This window comes from Heptranchias perlo, chromosome 32 (assembly GCF_035084215.1).
Source record: "Heptranchias perlo isolate sHepPer1 chromosome 32, sHepPer1.hap1, whole genome shotgun sequence".
Classification (NCBI taxonomy): Eukaryota; Metazoa; Chordata; class Chondrichthyes; order Hexanchiformes; family Hexanchidae; genus Heptranchias; species Heptranchias perlo.
The window spans coordinates 1,757,551-1,770,747 of NC_090356.1; the positions used below are offsets into that span (position 1 = coordinate 1,757,551).

The window sequence follows — 13,197 nt, forward strand, 5'->3', positions numbered from 1 at the left end:
TGTCTGGCGATTGTTGCGCGGTGTCCGTTCATCCGTTGTCGCAGTGTCTGCATGGTCTCGCCGATGTACCATGCTCCGGGGCATCCTTTCCTGCAACGTATGAGGTAGACAACGTTGGCCGAGTCGCAGGAGTATGAACCGTGTACCTGGTGGGTGGTGTCCTCTCGTGTGATGGTGGTATCTGTGTCGATGATCTGGCATGTCTTGCAGAGGTTACTGTGGTAGGGTTGTGTGCTGTCGTGGACGCTGTTCTCTCCTGAAAGCTGGGTAATTTGCTGCGAACGATGTTATCGCAGTGTACCACTGAGTTATCGCAGTGTTCACACTCTAGACTCTGCTGTAAAAGCAGCCATTCTGGGTTCCAGTGGAAGGTGTCCAGGTACAGTACACAAATCATTTTTTAAAAAATCAGTAAGGCTAATGTATTTTTAAAAATTTTTTTATTCGTTCACGGGATGTGGGCGTCGCTGGCAAGGCCGGCATTTATTGCCCATCCCTAATTGCCCTCGAGAAGGTGGTGGTGAGCCGCCTTCTTGAACCGCTGCAGTCCGTGTGGTGACGGTTCTCCCACAGTGCTGTTAGGAAGGGAGTTCCAGGATTTTGACCCAGCGACAATGAAGGAACGGTGATATATTTCCAAGTCGGGATGGTGTGTGACTTGGAGGGGAACGTGCAGGTGGTGTTGTTCCCATGCGCCTGCTGCCCTTGTCCTTCTAGGTGGTAGAGGTCGTGGGTTTGGGAGGTGCTGTCGAAGAAGCCTTGGCGAGTTGCTGCAGTGCATCCTGTGGATGGTGCACACTGCAGCCACAGTGCGCCGGTGGTGAAGGGAGTGAATGTTTAGGGTGGTGGATGGGGTGCCAATCAAGCGGGCTGCTTTATCTTGGATGGTGTCGAGCTTCTTGAGTGTTGTTGGAGCTGCACTCATCCAGGCAAGTGGAGAGTATTCCATCACACTCCTGACTTGTGCCTTGTAGATGGTGGAAAGGCTTTGGGGAGTCAGGAGGTGAGTCACTCGCCGCAGAATACCCAGCCTCTGACCTGCTCTCGTAGCCACAGTATTTATATGGCTGGTCCAGTTAAGTTTCTGGTCAATGGTGACCCCCAGGATGTTGATGGTGGGGGATTCGGCGATGGTAATGCCGTTAAATGTCAAGGGGAGGTGGTTAGACTCTCTCTTGTTGGAGATGGTCATTGCCTGGCACTTATCTGGCGCGAATGTTACTTGCCACTTATCAGCCCAAGCCTGGATGTTGTCCAGGTCTTGCTGCATGCGGGCTCGGACTGCTTCATTATCTGAGGGGTTGCGAATGGAACTGAACACTGTGCAGTCATCAGCGAACATCCCCATTTCTGACCTTATGATGGAGGGAAGGTCATTGATGAAGCAGCTGAAGATGGTTGGGCCTAGGATACTGCCCTGAGGAACTCCTGCAGCAATGCCCTGGGGCTGAGATGCTTGGCCTCCAACAACCACTACCATCTTCCTTTGTGCTCGGTATGACTCCAACCACTGGAGAGTTTTCCCCCTGATTCCCATTGACTTCAATTTTACTAGGGCTCCTTGGTGCCACGCTCGGTCAAATGCTGCCTTGATGTCAAGGGCAGTCACTCTCACCTCATCTCTGGAATTCAGCTCTTTTGTCCATGTTTGGACCAAGGCTGTAATGAGGTCTGGAGCCGAGTGGTCCTGGCGGAACCCAAACTGAGCATCGGTGAGCAGGTTATTGGTGAGTAAGTGCCGCTTGATAGCACTGTCGACGACACCTTCCATCACTTTGCTGATGATTGAGAGTAGACTGATGGGGCGGTAATTGGCCGGATTGGATTTGTCTTGCTTTTTGTGGACAGGACATACCTGGGCAATTTTCCACATTGTCGGGTGGATGCCAGTGTTGTAGCTGTACTGGAACAGCTTGGCTAGAGGCACAGCTAGTTCTGGAGCACAAGCCTTCAGCACTACAGCTGGGATGTTGTCGGGGCCCATAGCCTTTGCTGTATCCAGTGCACTCAGCCGTTTCTTGGTATCACGTGGAGTGAATCGAATTGGCCGAAGACTGGCTTCCGTGATGGTGGGGCTATCGGGAGGAGGCTGAGATGGATTATCCACTCGGCACTTCTGGCTGAAGATGGTTGCAAACGCTTCAGCCTTGTCTTTTGCACTCACGTGCTGGACTCCGCCATCATTGAGAATGGGGATGTTTGCAGAGCCTCCTCCCGTTAGTTGTTTAATTGTCCACCACCATTCACGACTGGATGTGGCAGGACTGCAGAGCTTTGATCTGATCCGTTGGTTGTGGAATCGCTTAGCTCTGTCTATAGCATGTTGCTTCCGCTGTTTAGCATGCATGTAGTCCTGAGTTGTAGCTTCACCAGGTTGGCACCTCATTTTTAGGTACGCCTGGTGCTGCTCCTGGCATGCTCTTCTACACTCCTCATTGAACCAGGGTTGATCCCCTGGTTTGTTGGTAATGGTGGAGTGAGGAATATGCCGGGCCATGAGGTTACAGATTGTGCTGGAATATAATTCTGCTGCTGCTGATGGCCCACAGCGCCTCATGGATGCCCAGTTTTGAGCTGCTGGATCTGTTCTGAATCTATCCCATTTAGCACGGTTGGCCTTTATCTCGAGGAGGCTGGAATACAAAGGGGAGGAAGTTATGCTTCAGTTCTATAGAACCCTGGTCAGACCCCATCTGGAGTACTACGTTCTGTTCTGGGCACCGCACCTCATTCACCAGCGGTCCTTGAGAGGTATTAGTTAGCAACTACAGCTCCTAAGCATGGTGAATATTTTTACGTGCTGAAGTTGGGAGCTCCCTGCTGGTTCAGTGAGCGGCACAGTGGGTAACACTGCCTTTAACTTGCTTCAGGAAGAAAACAAAAGGCCCTTGTATTCTGGCCACAAAAGCTCAGCATGAAGCTCCCACGTGCAAATTGTTTAAATTGTCAGTGTTCCGGACTGAGAGGAGAGTGCCGGAGCCTGTCCACCACCAGCTCCAGCCCTGGGCAAAGCTGCTGGGTTCTAGAGAAAGGAATTAGCGTCATGTTGCAATGTAAATAGATCTGCCACAATGAAAAAACTAACTGCCCTTTAAAATACTGCAGGGCAGGGGTGTCAGTGTTTACAGGGGTGTGCAGGGGGAGGGCATCTATGGCTTCCCAGCAAAAAAATACAAGTTTAAAATTGTGTGGGTTCTCAGTTGATAGTTAGCTTCCTGTACCAACTCTGAGTTCTTTTCAGAAGGCAGTGTGGTACATCTCTCTGTACCCTGCCCCTCCACACTGCCATGCCAGCCCGATAACGGCACTGAGATTTCAACACATCTTTAATAAGCCCGATAAGTGACTTCCTGTTCTCATGATGAAGCCTGCACTAGTGGGGATGCTGTGTGCTTGTACTGTCAGTCACTGGGGTACCAGGGGAAGCTGATGGGTGAGACAGACACTCTGTACAATGCTCAGCAGCAGCCTTGCAGTTGAGGTTGTGAAACCTGCAGAGAGATGTGGGTTCTTGTGCCCAGAGCTGTGTGCGACACACACAGTACAGTACGGGCAGCTGTTTGCTGACAGATGACCTGTGGAGTTAAGTAGTGCTGTTGCAGGCAGGGTAACTGGGCACTTGTTGGAATCAGTCTCTGGCCATCGCCAGGAAGATGCTGTTAATTGAATTAAGGAGTGGACTTGTGATTCCCAACATTGCTGCAACTTGGGATCCAATTTTCAGCTCCCATCCCCTGGCCTGCTTTGCAAATGTAAATGGTGCCCTGGTTAATGCTGTCATTACTTTCCATTGCAGGGTTGTGAAGGAAGAAATTTCAGACGACAATGCCAAGTTACCGTGCTTCAATGGGAGAGTGGTCTCATGGGTAAGTCTTATGGATAGGAGGGGGAACTGTGGGATAGGGGAAGGGCCAACGCATCTCTGGGTTTCAGCTGACACCCCAATGGAGGATCCAGGTCATGTCCTTTACACGGCTTTTATTAAAGTCAGAAACAAAAACAGAAAAAGCTGGAAACGCTCAGCAGGTCAGGCAGCATCTGTGGCCAGAATAGAGCAGCTAATGTCTTGGGTGTGGGCCCTTAGTTTGGGAGGAAAAACAATCAAAAGACGCTGAAGGGTGTGGCGAACAGAGAGACCCAGGGGTTCAAATACATAACCCCCGGAAAGTGTGAGTGCAGATACATGAAGCTATGAAAAGGACAGCAGTGTTTTTCGGTTTTATAAATGGGGCATAGAGTAAATTTTACAAGAGTAAAGAAGAAATTATACATTTGTACAAAACATTGGTTAGGCTACAATTAGAGTACTGTGTGACATTTTGGATGCCTCATTATAGAAAGGACATTAAAGCCATAGAGTGTAGTAAATTCACCAGGATGATGTCAGAGATGGGAAACTATGGGGGTAATTTCAACCGACAGGAAACTGACCCGTTTTACACCCCGCCTGATTTTACTATGCTTGGAAAGTCAGATTGGGCGGGGAGGAAAATGGGTGTCTGATTCGATCCTGTTAACTTCACGCCAGGCGGGTTAGGTTAAAATTCCCCCCACGCGGTACGAGGAGAGACTTGACAAACTGGGACTATTTCCACTGGAGCAGAGAAGGGCAAGAAGAGATTTTAAATTATGAAGGGTTTCAATAGAATGATGAGGGACAGACTATTTCCTCTGGGGAATCAGAAGAATGCTCATCAATTTAGGGAGTGAGGAGCGAGGTTACAAGAAATTTATTTACACAGAGAGTTGTTGAGCAGGGAATGCTTTGCAGGAAGTGGCTGTGGCAGAGACTATTCCGTCTTTTAAGGGGAAAATGGATAAATATTTGAAGCAGAGGAAGATGCAGTGCTATGGGGAGAGAGCAGGGCAGTGGGATTAGTTTGGGATTGGTACAAGGTTATGGGGAGAGAGTAGGGCAGTGGGATTGGTTTGGGATTGGTACAAGGTTATGGGGAGAGAGCAGGGCAGTGGGATTAGTTTGGGATTGGTACAAGGTTATGGGGAGAGAGCAGGGCAGTGGGATTAGTTTGGGATTGGTACAAGGTTACGGGGAGAGAGTAGGGCAGTGGGATTGGTTTGGGATTGGTACAAGGTTATGGGGAGAGAGCAGGGCAGTGGGATTAGTTTGGGATTGGTACAAGGTTATGGGGAGAGAGCAGGGCAGTGGGATTAGTTTGGGATTGGTACAAGGTTACGGGGAGAGAGCGGGGCAGTGGGATTGGTTTGGGATTGGTACAAGGTTATGGGGAGAGAGTAGGGCAGTGGGATTAGTTTGGGATTGGTACAAGGTTATGGGGAGAGAGCGGGGCAGTGGGATTAGTTTGGGATTGGTACAAGGTTATGGGGAGAGAGTAGGGCAGTGGGATTGGTTTGGGATTGGTACAAGGTTATGGGGAGAGAGTAGGGCAGTGGGATTGGTTTGGGATTGGTACAAGGTTATGGGGAGAGAGCGGGGCAGTGGGATTAGTTTGGGATTGGTACAAGGTTACGGGGAGAGAGCGGGGCAGTGGGATTAGTTTGGGATTGGTACAAGGTTATGGGGAGAGAGCAGGGCAGTGGGATTAGTTTGGGATTGCTCTAACAAAGAATCAGCACAGACACGATGCACCGAATGGCCGCCTCCTGTGCTGGAAACTCCTAAGGTTCAATGGCTCCGGGTCTGCTGAGAGTGACTTTGAATATCTCTGTTGCTGGGATCAGTTTGCTGTTGCCTTTCTCTGGCTGGGTTCATGTGGGTAATCAACAATCCCGGCCTCGCCAGCCCGTGCTGCAGTGAGTTAGTGAAGCCTTGAGCATCGTACAAAATGGCCCTCTCATACCTGAGCTTAGGTTGCAGCTAGTAACTCGCTCCCTGGGCCCACGTATTTACTGTTAGATGTACTGTTGGAGAGGGTTTACAGTATAAGATTTTTGCGAAGAGGGCTCGATGGGCCGAATGGCCTCCTTCCACGCTGTAACCTTTCCATGATTCTAGTTCTGTTTGGGAGAGGATGAGAGGCTCTTTGTGTGCTAGGTAATGAGAGAGGTGGACAAGAAGGGGAAAAAATTGGAGGAGGATCATCTTCAGTGAGGTATCCGTTTCTCTGAAATCACTCAATACACATAGTGCCACCCTCTCCATGCCAATCACTACTCTGTACACATGAGAGCTGCTGGGCTCTTCAGTCCTGCTATTCTCTCCCTCCCTCCCAATAAAGAAAGAACTTGTATCTACATAGCGCCTTTCATGACCTCGGGATGTCCCAAAGCGCTTCACAGCAGCACTCCCCCAGTACTGCACATGGAGTGTCAGCCTAGATTTTTGTGGTCAACTCTCTGGTTTGGGACTTGAACCCACAACCTTCTGACTGAGGCGAGAGTGCTACCCATTAAACCACGGCTGACACAATCAAAGGAGATTGCCCTGGTTTAGTAACACGGCGAATGGGGGCCTGAGTTGGGGTGGGAATTTAATTTCATTGCTCTGTCTGTATGTGGTAATCGTTAAAGAGCAGTAAAACTGACAGGATCTGGAATGAGTGTATTTATTGGGCTGTGCGTTAACTGCGTTACCAGAGCTCTGCTGCTTCCCGAGGCATCAGGATTGCTGCAGTAAAGGCCCTTATAGGAGTGGAGTGAAATGGGGTGGGATTGTGCACAGGGCAATTACTCGCACAGACTCACTGTGGGAGAGGGCACTGGGCAGTGAAGATCTATGTATGGTGAGGTTTGTGGAAAATCAAACAAGGAGGTCTGTGCCTCCATTTACTCTCACATCAAGATACATAGAATGGGAGGCAAAACAGGGACAAGCTGTTTGGTCAAGTCTTTGAGTGAATGCTGGTTTTGGAAGAAACCAACCGATCTGAGAGAAATCCAGAGCAAAACCTCTGGTTTCTTGGATGATTTGCCTCAAGAGACCAACTGTAACTGGACAAAGCTAAGGGTCCAGACACCGATCCCTTTCACAGTGGCTGATCTCATCTTTAGTTACTGCTTCACCAATGGGTCCTAGAAACTATGATGTGGAGAGGTTACTGCTCCATTAGTTACTGCTCCATTAGTTACTCCACTAGTTACTCCACTAGTTACTGCTCCATTAGTTGAATGAGTTCACTAGTGAAACAGTAGTTAATCATCCCAGTTCTGCTATTGAAATGGTAACTAGTTGGGCTAGTTAGAGGGGTGGATGTGACAGATTGGATTGTGTTACGTGTGGGTTTGGCTGTAACTATAAGGTCCAGCCCCACCCATAGCAAATGATAGCCTAGCAGGAAAATGATTCTACCAGTGAAACATTTATTACTCTTTTTTTAAGCTTGTATCTTTGCACTTGGCAGATTGCAGTACCCATGATGCTATAACCCTGTACCTCCAGTAACGCACTGTGCAGGAGAAATAGCCGCCTTCACACTGTCTCCTGCAGCAAAAATGTACCTCCGATTACCCGAGGGCTCGGGAATGTGCATCTCTGACAGGAAATCACCACTTGTATAGAAATCTTTTCAACTCTCCCATCACTTCCCCAGCACCAGTTAGGTACTAATCAAGTCCTCTATCTGTGCCCCTGCTATTCTTACATCTGCGCTTTTTAAGCCAGTGATCAGATTGATGTAAAATCAGAAGGGCGAGTTAATATCAGATGTGCAATATAATATGTGTGCAATATAAAGTCACTTGGGAGATATAATATCAGACGGGTTATATAAAATCAGATGGATGACATAAAATCATATAGAATCATAGAATGGTTACAGCACAGAAGGAGGCCATTCGGCCCATTGAGCCCGTGCCGGCTCTCTGCAAGAGCAATCCAGCTAGTCCCACTCCCCTGCCCTTTCCCCATAGCCCTGCAAATTTTTTCCTTCAAGTATTTATCCAATTTCCTTTTTGAAAGCCACAATTGAATCTGCCTCCACCACCCTTTCAGGCAGTGCATTCCAGATCATAACCACTCATTGTGCAAAAAAAATTTTCCTCATGTCGCCTTTGGTTCTTTTGCCAATCACCTTAAATCTGTGCCCTCTGGTTCTTGACCCTTCTGCCAATGGGAACAGCTTCTCTCTATCTACTCTGTCTAGACCCTTCATGATTTTGAACACCTCTATCAAATCTCCTCTCAACCTTCTCTGCTCAATGGAGAACAACCCCAGATGCTCCTGTCTATCCACGTAACTGAAGTTCCTCATCCGTGGAACCATTCTAGTAAATCTTTCCTGCACCCTCTCTAAGACCTTCACATCCTTCCTAAAGTGTGGTGCCCAGAATTGGACACAATACTCCAGTTGTGGCCGAACCAGTGTTTTGTAAAGGTTCATCATAACCTCCTTGCTTTTGTACTCTATGCCTCTATTTATAAAGCCCAGGATCCTGTATGCTTTTTTAACCGCTTTCTCAACCTGCCCTGCCACTTTCAATGATTTATGCGCATATACCCCCAGATCTCTCTGTTCCTGTACCCCTTTAGAATTGTACCCTCTAGTTTATATTGCCTCTCTTTGTTCTTTCTACCAAAATGTATCACTTTGCACTTCTCTGCGTTAAATTTCATCTATGAGTCCGCCTGTTCCACCAGTTTGTCTTTATCCTCTTGAAGTCTATCACTATCCTCCTCACTGTTCACTACACTTCCAAGTTTTGTGTCATCTGCAAATTTTGAAATAGTGCTCTGTTCACCCAAGTCCAAGTCATTAATATATGTCAAGAACTCCTAGTACTGACCCCTGGGGAACACCACTGTACACCTCCCTCCCGTCCGAAAAATACCGTTTGCCACTACTCTCTGCTTCCTGTTACTTAGCCAATTCTGTATCCGTGCTGCCACTGCCCCTTTTATTCCATGGGCTTCAACTTTGCTGACAAGCCTCTTATGTGGCACTTGATCAAACGCCTTTTGAAAGTCCATATACACAACATCAACTGCATTGCCCTCATCAACCCTCTCTGTTACTTCATCAAAAAACTTTTATCAGGTTAGTGAAACATGAATTGGCTTTAATAAATCTGTGCTGGCTTTCCTTAATTAATCCACTCGTCCAAGTGACTTAATTTTGTCCTGGATTATCGTTTCTAAAAGTTTCCCCACCACTGAGGTTAAACTGATTGGCCTGTAGTTGCCGGCTTTATCCTTACATCCTTTTTTGAACAAGGGTGGAACATTTGCAATTCTCCAGTCTTCTGGCATCACCCCCGTATCTAAGGATGTTTGGAAGATTATGGCCAGTACCTCCGCAATTACCCCCCTTACTCCCCTAGGATGCATCCCATCCGGACCGGGTGACTTATCTACTTTAAGTACAGCCAGCCTTTCCAGTATCTCCTCACTATCAATTTTTAATCCATCCAGTATCTCAACTACCTCCCCTTTTACTGTGACAGTATAAAATCAGACCGGTGAATCTGGTTTAATGCCAGTGGAACCACAATGATGTCAACGGTTAAAACAGAAAATATTAAAATTGCTTGAAGTGAAACTCCTTTCTACAGTGGTTGTGGCCGGATTCTTGTGGTCCCCTCATTTCTTCAGTAAGGCACCAGGCTGAACACCCTGCTCCAGCTCTTATTCCAAGCTTGGAGGCCTTAACTAAAGGTCAGAGCTCGGTCAATGTTCACAAACTTCCTTCATTGCGCAGTGAGTTTTTAATCTAAACACCTGTTACAAAGTCTGAGCTCTCAATTTGAGTTTCATGAGGAGTTGTCAGATCAGAAGTATTTGGAAAGTGTTACAATTATTAAAATGGAGTCTGCCACCTCTATTCTCCCCTCCCGATTGTGACTAATTTGCATTGAGTTTCTGAATCCGTCATTGATGTAAATTGGGAACAGTAGAGGTCCCAGTACTGAGCTGTGGGACACCCCTACTCCCCCGCCTATCCCACCTTGTCACTACCCCTCTAACCTGTGATGTGGAGATGCCGGTGATGGACTGGGGTTGACAATTGTAAACAATTTTACAACACCAAGTTATAGTCCAGCAATTTTATTTGAAATTCACAAGCTTTCGGAGGCTTCCTCCTTCCTCAGGTGAATGTGGAAATGAAATCCTCGAACCCTTCGCATTTATAAATCACAGAACAATACTTGGTGATTACAGACAGTGTTTTCAACTGCCCGTTGCCAAGGCAATCAGTGTGCAGACTGACAGGTGTTACCTACAGATCCCCCGAATATACAAACCACCAAAAAAAAAGAGAGAGAGGCAGAAACATCGAAAAGACAGCAAATGACCCGTTGTATTAAAAACAGATAACATTTGTTCGCTGGTGGGGTAACGTGTAGCGTGACATGAACCCAAGATCCCGGTTGAGGCCGTCCTCATGGGTGCGGAACTTGGCTATCAATTTCTGCTCGACGATTTTGCGTTGTCGTGTGTCTCGAAGGCCGCCTTGGAGTATGCTTACCCGAAGATCAGTGGCTGAATGTCCCTGACTGCTGAAGTGTTCCCCGACTGGGAGGGAACCCTCCTGTCTGGCGATTGTTGCGCGGTGTCCGTTCATCCGTTGTTGCAGTGTCTGCATGGTCTCGCCAATGTACCATGCTCTGGGGCATCCTTTCCTGCAACGTATGAGGTAGACAACGTTGGCCGAGTCACAGGAGTATGAACCATGCACCTGGTGGGTGGTGTCCTCTCGTGTGATGGTGGTATCTGTGTCGATGATCTGGCATGTCTTGCAGAGGTTGCTGTGGCAGGGTTGTGTGGTGTCGTGGACGCTGTTCTCCTGAAAGCTGGGTAATTTGCTGTGAATGATGGTCTGTTTGAGGTTGGGTGGCTGTTTAAAGGCGAGTAGTGGAGGTGTGGGGATGGCCATAGCGAGGTGTTCGTCGTCATTGATGACATGTTGAAGGCTGCGGAGAACATGGCGTAGTTTCTCCGCTCTGGGGAAGTACTGGACGGCAAAGGGTACTCTGTTGGTTGCGTCCCGTGTTGGTCTCCTGAGGAGGTCTATGTGATTTTTCGCTGTAGCCCGTCGGAACTGTCGATTGATGAGTCGAGCGTCATATCCCGTTCTTACTAGCTGTGCCTGTTGGTCCTACCCACCAGACAACTTCTTATCCATAGTTTTGCCCTGAATCCCCACAGCTTTGAGCATAATTAGTAACCTTTCGTGTGGAACTTTATCAAATGCCGTTTAGAAATCTAAATAGACAACGTCATAGGGTGTATCAGGCACATACACACGGGCAGATATGCACGCGGGCAGCCGCACTCACCCACGCACGCCGCCCCTCCCCCCCCTCCTTTTCCTCAGATTGAGCCTGTTGTGTGTGGGACCTCAGTGTTTTAATCGCACTGCTGTAAAACTAGTAGATGCTGGAATTCAGCCACCGAAGTAGTAAAACCTGCTAAAGAATTACTGAATGACAGACAGGGCAAGAGGAGCCCTTTGTATCGATGACCGAATGCTCTGAAACTTCTGACGGGCGGCTGTGATTGCTGAGTAGAAGTACAAAAAAACATGAATACTGGAAGTCTGAAATACAAGCAGAAAATGCTCCAAACACACAGCTCAGTGAGCAGCCAGATCAGGTTAATGTTTGGATGGAGCCACTTTTGCTGGAACAGAAAGTCCTAATGTTCTTCCTTGAATTTACATATAGCGATTCTGAAACTCGGCCAGTATATGAAAAGTGAAGTGTCTGACTGAATGTGGTGCTGTTCTAGGTTAGTGTGCCTCCTCTCTGTTTGCTCGGGCCTGTAACTGATTAACAGTGATGTGACGCTTGCCTTAATCAGGAACCGGAGGAGATTATAAAACCATACTGTACCAGGCAGGTACGCTTGTGAATATTTAACGCAGGGCAGTATTATAGTCCAGTAACGCACTACAAATTCATTGTCATTGTGCATCCTACATTGTACATGCAGCTTGTGTATTATGGAGCACCAGCTGTCATTGGTAACCCAAAATCAGTGAATAACCAAATGCAAACTGAACGGCAGGTGTTCTCCCAAAATTTAAATATATGTTGTGCAGACAGAGGATGTGATAAGAACAGTAGTTTTATGTGAAATAGTTGGACAGGAGAGGGGTACGAGGTATAGCACCCTGAAACCAGTGAAGCTCTTAAGAGAAGCTGAATGCAATTGAAAGCAAGTCAGAAGCAGACAACTCACTAAAGAATTGAAAACATTCCTGCTGCTTCCAGAGTTAGAAGTGGTGAGTGGTTGGATAGGGGTTAACCTGTTGCATCAAGCGCGTGTTGTATGAAGCGTGTGTGGATGCCACATTCCAGTAGGGGAGACTTGCTGGAGAGGCTGCAGTAATTGGGCACTGTCATTCCATCTCGCTGCTGCAACATCGCCCGTCTCTGCTGCCGCCTCAGCCCATCTGCTGCTGGAACCCTCATCCATGCCTTTGTTACCTCCAGACTGGTCTGTTCGAATGCTCTCCTGGCTGGCCTCCCATCCTACACCTTCCATAAACTTCAGTTCATCCACAACTCTGCTGCCTGTATCTTAACTCGCACCAAGTCCCGTTCTCCCATCACCCCTGTGCTCGCTGACCTACATTGGCTCCCGGTCGAACCAACACCTCGAACTTAAAATTCTCACTCGTGTTCAAATCCCTCCAAGGCCTCACCCCTCCCTATCTCTGTATCCTCCTCCAGCCCTACAATCTTTCGAGATCTCTGCGCTCCTCCAGTTCTGGCCTCTTGTGCATTCCTAATTTCTTTTGCCCCACCATTGGCGGCCTAGGCCTTAAGCTCTGGAATTCCCTCCCTGAACCTCTCCGCCTCTCTACCTCCTTTAAGACACTCCTTAATACCTACCTCTTTGACCAAGATTGTCCTAATATCTCCTTACGTGGCTCGGTGTCAAATTTTGTCTGATAACACTCCTGTGAAGTGCCTTGGGATATTTTACCAAGTTAAAGGTGCTATATAAAAGCAAGTTGTTGGAAGTTATTATGTTGTTATTACATATAAAGATAATTATATTAATACTATTATATACTATAATATCTTATTATAGTATACTATTACATATTCTATGAAATATTCTATTATATTACACTATATTATACAATTATATATTTTACAATTATACTATATATTATACTTTTATACTATACAAAATTGGCTAAGTGACAGGAAACAGAGTAGTGGTGAACGGTTGTTTCTCAGACTGGAGGGAGGTGTACAGTGGTGTTCCCCAGGGGTTGGTACGAGGACCATTGCTTTTCTTGATACATATTAATGACGGACCTGGGTGTACAG

The 13,197-nt window shown here is 47.4% G+C and overlaps 1 protein-coding gene across 1 annotated transcript in view; it reads left to right on the plus strand.

The window, feature by feature from the left end:
* Positions 1 to 13,197, plus strand: part of LOC137300914 (segment polarity protein dishevelled homolog DVL-1-like) — a 131,745-nt gene that overhangs the window by 19,686 nt on the left and 98,862 nt on the right. Inside the window, exon 2 of the mRNA XM_067970178.1 lies at positions 3,797 to 3,866. Coding sequence (XP_067826279.1) covers positions 3,797 to 3,866 — 70 coding nt within the window. The remainder of the gene's footprint in view (positions 1 to 3,796; positions 3,867 to 13,197) is intronic.